The sequence below is a fragment of the Macrobrachium nipponense genome, chromosome 12, assembly GCF_015104395.2.
Source record: "Macrobrachium nipponense isolate FS-2020 chromosome 12, ASM1510439v2, whole genome shotgun sequence".
Classification (NCBI taxonomy): Eukaryota; Metazoa; Arthropoda; class Malacostraca; order Decapoda; family Palaemonidae; genus Macrobrachium; species Macrobrachium nipponense.
This window is the reverse complement of record NC_087205.1, coordinates 50,094,492-50,101,991: the sequence shown is the minus strand read 5'-3', so window position 1 is coordinate 50,101,991 and position 7,500 is coordinate 50,094,492. Positions and strand designations below refer to the sequence as shown.

The window sequence follows — 7,500 nt, the reverse complement described above, 5'->3', positions numbered from 1 at the left end:
GCAACAACATATCATGCATTATTTCACTGACACCTGACCAGCAAAACAAAAGGTCATTCTAGATTAAAATTAAGAAGAAATATTGTCTTCGTCGCTGAATGAGCACCATTTTGCAGATGGTACCAAGGAACAGAATTTTTAAGAAATGAAACCAAGAGATAATAAACTGTAAGACCTTGTAATTTCCTCGGTATCTATTCAGAATTTCTAGTATGAACTGTGTAACAATTCTTGTTATCTAAACAATATACTGCCTCCACCTGAAAGAAGAAAAATGGAAGGACTATGTTTGTATATATTCAAGACCGAGGACAAGATTAATCGCAGCCTTAAACAACTTTTTGACAATAACATTTTGAATGATTAAATATTCGGTCTCTTTATAGAAATGGCTCTTCTTTCAGTTCCCAATATATATGTATAATTGAATCACGAAAATTTGGAACGTGATGTATATGTAAGAAAAAGGAAAAGCCACGAAGGAAAGTGAAACTATAGAGTACTGCGAGGCCTTTTGACTCAATGTCCTTAACTAGCTAAGTGAAAGACATTGAGTCGAAAGTCTCGCAATATATACTATATACACACACACACATATATATATATATATATATATATATATATATATATATATATATATATATATATATATAAGCAATAAAGAGGCAGTAAATTGTCACATAGTACAATGCTACGGCTAGGATCCTAGAAGAACCCATCAGGAAGAAAGATAATGCAAGAGCTTCTCTGGAGTATAATCCAGAGTATTATAATATTAGAGTAATATATACAACCAGTATTTTTTAATTCTTATTATTCTCAACGATCTTTTCACACATACTATACTTTTGATAATATCACTGATGTCTTTTCAACAGAACTCTTTCCTCTCCTCAACTTTTATCTTTTTTCTCCTTCACAAATCTAAACATCCTATTTCACCTCCGTACAAAAGGGTGGGGTCATCACCCCTTCATGCGCTAACATTCTTGCTTCCATACACAATCTTGTTCTTGATCACACCTTCTAAAGCCTCGGCCTACCATTACTAGTAACACGTCGGTGCTTCCAAAACCTATATATGCCATCATCTGCCATTCTTCTGCAGTGAATTCATTCTCCATCCTGCTGGCCTTCCACTGACCATCATAACATTATTTCTAATAACATTTACTGTTATGCCTCCTTTTACAAATTCTAAACTTTCTGCAGATCCATTTTACATTCGCCAGCTAATACTTCATCCACAGATTCGGATACTCACATTCCAACCCATTTTGTTCTTTCACAAACTCTACAATCTATTAATACGTCATCTGCTCTATACCATTTACATTAATATGTAATGAGAGTCACACCTGATCGATCAGAAAGCGTTCCAGTAAAGTGGCATCAATCGCAATTGATCATTGTTGACGCTGTCTAGTATCAAGGAATTTACTCAACAAAGCAATTCTTTCTTTCAAAATTTATATAGCGTGGCAGTCACATTCATTTTCATAGTAGTAGGTAGAGCTGAATACAAAAGTTGAATATTCTAAAGCCCAGTCAACAGCCAGGTTACTATAAAGAGAAAGATAGTCATCATACTACCCAGCCCATCTGGGAAGACAATTTACATATTTGAAAAAGGTCTTCGGGTATAATAATTTAAACACAAAAGATTACTTTTTACAATAAATTTCCTTTCATGAGACCCCAAACAAAACGTTATCGAATTAGGGGGATGATTTGAGCATAATATCGGAAAACTGGCAACGATAATAAATCGGCGAAGATTGCCTAATGTCGATCGATTTTTCTTTTTTCTGAGCCGCTACTGGAGGCAACCCGACGTCATTGGAGTGTAAAAGCTTCACCCAAAGACCCCAAGCTGATTAGATCAACTCTCTTTTATCTTTCTTCTCTCAGAGTCTGTTATAATCAGATCACTACAAAATATAGAAAACGTCTAAATGCACCCATTTATTCCAGTTGATAGAGAATCAGAGAGTCATTAGCAGATATGTCCAAGAAGCACCTGTCATGAGAAAAGGAGCATTAGCATTCGCGACTTATCTGATCGACGAAGATCTTACCTGCCCTCGAAGCTCTGGTCAGCCCTGTTTGGACGTTCATGTCCCGAAGACCTCGAGTTTCGCGAGCCAGCCTGAGAACCCGAGTGTGAGCCGGCATGCGACACTGTGTCCCCCCCCGCCTCCATCTTCTCCCCAGGTCCCCCTGTGGCAGCCTTCTCCTGCCCGGACCTGTCAACCCCGGGGATGCTACATGCTACATGCTACATACAACATACAACATGCCACCTCCACTGTCTAGAGCAGAGGAACTCGATAGAATTCCAAAATATGTGAGTGGAATGTTATCTTATTTACACCGCTCTAGACAATGGCTAGTGCCCATGGGATTACATACACAGTACAGGAAGTGATGGCAACTCAACATTTAACAATAACAGAACTGGCATCCTGAGATTAGTACTTCCAATACCCATAGGTCTTCATATACAGCCTCTTCATCACTTGGCTTTCTCTAAACTGGTATAGTACAACTTTAAGTTCCAGTTTCTCTATTTGCTCAATACCGGATTAAGTCTCATACAGACTTGTCCACATAAATCAACAGATATTACTTTAGTCAACTACATGCAGCATGAAAACAGCACATGTATCAGTGATGTAGATAACATACTTTACAACTTTTAACAGTCATATACATAAGAAGGCTGCCGTGTTAGTGAGCATCATCAGGACACCAGTTTCCACAAATAAAACGAATGACAAGGCTAACTGTCAAGGAATATATCCAACATTGGTGTAACTGGTAACAGACAATAAAAGCCAAGAAGTTCATGTCTACGCTAATCACATCTGGCACTAACACTTATCACAGACCCCGTTGCAATCAATTTAGTACATTTTAAAGTATTGCAAAAGCCTCCTCCAGTATTATCATAATGAAGGAGGCCGTTCTCTGCGGAGAAAAAAGTGAAGGCCTTCTTAAAAAAAAATAAAAATAAAAACTGAAATATGATTAAGCCAGACACCAACTTATGGATAATCTCATCCCTTTATTGTTAAGATTTAAAAATGAGCAGTGTTTAACAAATACTAACAATAAGTTTGACTTACTTTCACGCATTAAGAAGTAATAACGATCACCACAAGTACATTTGTTACTGACAAGGTTGCTCCATTAACTCAGGATACTTAACATACCATGTTTAAGTGTTAATTATTAAAATTATGTACAACAGCATCACGTCGTTAAGAGTGTCCATATGGACAAATCTGGTTACAGAATGCAAGGTTAATTATGCGACTAAACTTTTTCTATCGACGATAATCAGAAAAACGGATCAGTTTCTGCATCCCTACTAGTCAACAAGTACGACTCGGTGATCTCGTTAATAATAATAATAATAATAATAATAATAATAATAATAATAATAATAATAATAATAATAAAAGTTTCAAGAGAAAACGCAACTTCTTAAGTTATTCACGATCTAAAATCTGTTGATGCCGTCAAACAGGAAAGCTCTAATTTTGACCCTTGAGATGTTCCCAGTCAATCAGGCGACTTGAGCTGTGATGCCCGGGAGGGAGGGAGGGAGGGCTCCAGATAAGTGTCTCCAGTGAGAATACCATTAAACTATGAAAGACAACGCCATAAGCTTTCAACTGAAGATATAAATATTGTTGTTATACAACCATTTCATTTTTCTGGCATATAAATATGGGTCAAATTACTGTAACTCGATGCCAATATAATCACAATTATACAGAAATCAAAAGCATTTGTAAGTTTATTTAATGAATGCTATCACTCTACTTGCATATCACATATAAGAACAATATCAAGGCCAGTGAATTGACAAACTGCTAAATATATACCGCGACAGGAATTAAAAGAATGACGTCAATGCGGGAGAGTTATAAAAGGCGTGGAAGAAAGCACAACCACTAACATGGAGGACAGGGAACACACTTTCTTTTAAGAACCCGAAAAGGAGATTAGGGAACATAAGATCACATGAATATTATTGAACACTTAGACACACAAAGACAACAGGTATCTATCACTTTACTACTGCCACCTTTCCCAATCATTTCCCTTCAACAATCAAAGAAATCTATTTGAGAAAAAAGCTAAAAAGATCTAGAAAAACGGGAGCGTCACTTAGCAAGACATTCATCTGTGTTCTACAGTGATATTTACAAAACTACGGACACGAAACACTAGGGACGAGAACTAAACAGGGGCAAGGTGTTACACAAACCCAGGGGTTTCTGATGACCCAACAGAACGCACCTAAGAAATGAAGGGGAAATATACAAGTGAATCCGAACAGACAAAGCAATACTTACTTATCCATAGGCTGATGCTGCCGCACCCTGTCGTCTTGCAGAGGATCCACAAACCGGAAATTATGTATTCGACCAAACCGGACAACACACCCATGCTGTCGAAAAAGTTCTTCATTAGGAGAGTGTAACATCGAAGCTTATTTCTTAAACATCATCTCTCAAAGTAGCATTTTGATATGCTACCTTTGGAAAAAATCAGAAATGTATTAAATGAACGACACATTTCATTTAATACATTTCTTAGACAAGAGAGAGAGAGAGAGAGAGAGAGAGAGAGAGAGAGAGAGAGAGAGAGAGAGAGAGAGAGAGTCTTGCATTACAATTGTTTTAATACACTCTTAGCCTTTTTGTTAGCCCAGCAAGCGGACCACAAGCCGGCAACTACTCCCACGGAGGGATTCGAGAGTTTAAGAATAAGAAGACACGAATGATTCAGTAATGCTGGTCCACATGGCCTCGTATATATGAGCATCACTAGAAAATGAAGGAGGAAAGTTCCCATCGCTCACGTTGTTTGGACTGAAAAAGTGTTACAAATCAGGAAGATAATAATAACATGGGAAAGTGAAAGGTGGGATCTTGACTGAGACAGAGTAAGGCACAAACTGAAGGGAGGATACTGACGGAACGATGCAGTTTTATACACGAAACGCGCTGTCCGGATGAAGTGTTGGTTATGAAAAACGTCGAGTTTGAACCTGTAAGAAAAAGGCTGTATGTGGTATACATGAACCTAGGAATAGCTTTTGGAGCCGACAGAAAGGCAATGAAAGGGCTACGATGTATGATATAGATAAATTAGTTGTATAGCTCAATAAAAGTTTTTATGATGGAGCAGTTTGCTAGAAAATTTAGACAAACAGGGTGGCGACTACTTTGTTGCATGTCTCCATGGCGGGTCAATATCTATAGGAATATAGACAAGCAAGAAATCAGAAAATGGATAGCATAAATAAGTGCAAGATTTGGATCATGAAAATGAGCCATGAATGGAGTGCAGAATGACTCATATTTACAGCTGGTGGAAGACTGGATTTACTGATACGTACAGGTATTTCGGAGCATAACTAACTGATGAGGAGAGGCCCAGAATGAACAATTGCGGTTTCAAACCGATTCCCTCAGAACCTTCCCCTCATCCAGACATACCTGACCTGACGTCCCCCTCTCAGCCAAACAGTTCCAGCATCTTGCCTGGAGTGTCATCAACTCCTGATGCATTTCCAGTCATCAGCCTCCAGGTGGCCCTGAATTTGTATGTCCTCGATGGTTACCTGAATGGCATTCTAAAACTTGCACAACCCATTCCCCTCTTTTGCATTCAACTCCTTCTTCTATCCTTCCCATGAAAAAACCTTCAAAGTTCTCCGTTAACCCAAGAATGGATTCACCTAAAATAGCGTCTCTCCATAATAAACATTGAAGCTGAGATCCAATTGTTCCTTAGCAAATCCTCTGAACGGACCTCCACGTAAAACAACTAACTGTCCGTAAGTTGTAATTCACAGCAACCCCTCTACTTTCATTTCTTGCATCCTATTGACATTAACTACCTTCAATAAACATCATGACTAGATAGACACCCGGCCGCACAATTCTTCATGGCAGCCTTCAATTCGCTTTTCCATCTGCACTGTACTACCACAAAATCAAATTAGCCCTTTCTTCACCAATTTCTCTTTCTAGAGGGAACTTGTGAATCCAGTCTGCTTCTTTGGTAACCACATTTTTCAAATAATGAAAATCTCAAATTTTCTCCGTGAGCTTCATAACCACCAATAATGCCACCATTCTTTTCCACCGAATTTTCCATCTATATTTCCTAGCACAAGTACCCTTTTATATACTTGAAACCAACACAGACACACATTCACACTTTCCTATCAACATTCTTTCGCCTTCAATATTTTCCATTCATGGAAAATATACTTTTCCCACAGAATTAGTTTCTCCTGCCACTTTCAATCATATTAAACACACACACAAACACACACACATATATATATATATATATATATATATATATATATATATATATACACACACACACACACACACACACACACATATATATATATATATATATATATATATATATATATACATACAAACACACACACACACACCACACACACATATATCTATATATATATATATATATATATATATATATATATATATATATATATATATGTATGTATGTATGTATGTATCTAAAAGTGAGGTAAGTAATAAAAAAGCTAAAAGATGGAATCGCCGCAGAAATGACCTCAGCTGAAAATGATTTCATGAATGGCATTAGTGTTTTACAAGTCGTCGAATGAAGAGAGGCCTGATGACTGATAACTGGAGGTCAGAGCAAAGGAAGAACCAAACAATGGTGACCTGACTGGATGCGGTACGTACAGAGGCATTGCAGTTTTTGTCCGTTGCAATGAAAATATTTAGCATAAATAACCGCAATAAACCGGAGAAAAAATAAAAAAAATAAATGCTTTGAAACAACTTTGCTGGTTCTAAAAAGGCCTGGAGCTCCAATGACCAAATAGTTGTGTCAAGACATTGTTCAGCTGCGAAGAAAGTTGAAAAATCCTCGTTGGATGGCTTTTGCTGATAATATGGAAAACCTCTGATGGCATCCACAGACCAATATTATGAACGATTAAACATCGCAATTAAATACCGAAAGCTAATATATTATCCATGAACGACGTCATTATTTATGCATGAAGTAATTACCCACCAAAAAAGTGGATGCAAAGTGAATTTTGATGGCGTTTTGTCGAGAGAGTCTGCAGTGACCAATGGGGTGTTTCAGGGAAATGTTATGTCACCTTTGCTATTTTGCCCCCCATGGGTCATAATTTATGTTGTAAGAGGTGACTGGGGATAGAGGAGATCGAGATCTGGGGGCGGGGAAGGGGGGAATCAGAATGCCCAGATGATATTTTAATCATCAGTGCCACACGATTGACAAAGCTTGCTTGATTGAAGTATAATCAATTTATGGAGATGGGATCATGATAAGCAAAGAAAAGTCAACGTCACCCGGACGGAGTCTGCAGAGGCCTGAAATGACACTATTATAATACAAGGAATGTCTCTTGAGCTGGAAATTACTGAAAGACTGCAA

General features: G+C 37.7%; 1 protein-coding gene across 15 annotated transcripts in view; it reads right to left on the bottom strand.

Annotated features, from left to right (window-relative positions):
- LOC135224522 (afadin-like) overlaps positions 1-7,500 on the bottom strand; it is a 573,724-nt gene that overhangs the window by 189,191 nt on the left and 377,033 nt on the right. For 13 of the 15 annotated variants that reach the window (XM_064263577.1, XM_064263587.1, XM_064263579.1 and 10 more), the window contains 2 exons: positions 4,368-4,462; positions 2,079-2,246 (listed from right to left, as the gene is read on the bottom strand). In XM_064263577.1, the coding sequence (XP_064119647.1) occupies positions 2,079-2,246; positions 4,368-4,462 (263 nt within the window). The remainder of the gene's footprint in view (positions 1-2,078; positions 2,247-4,367; positions 4,463-7,500) is intronic. The other 2 variants (XM_064263584.1, XM_064263586.1) reach the window with 1 other exon arrangement.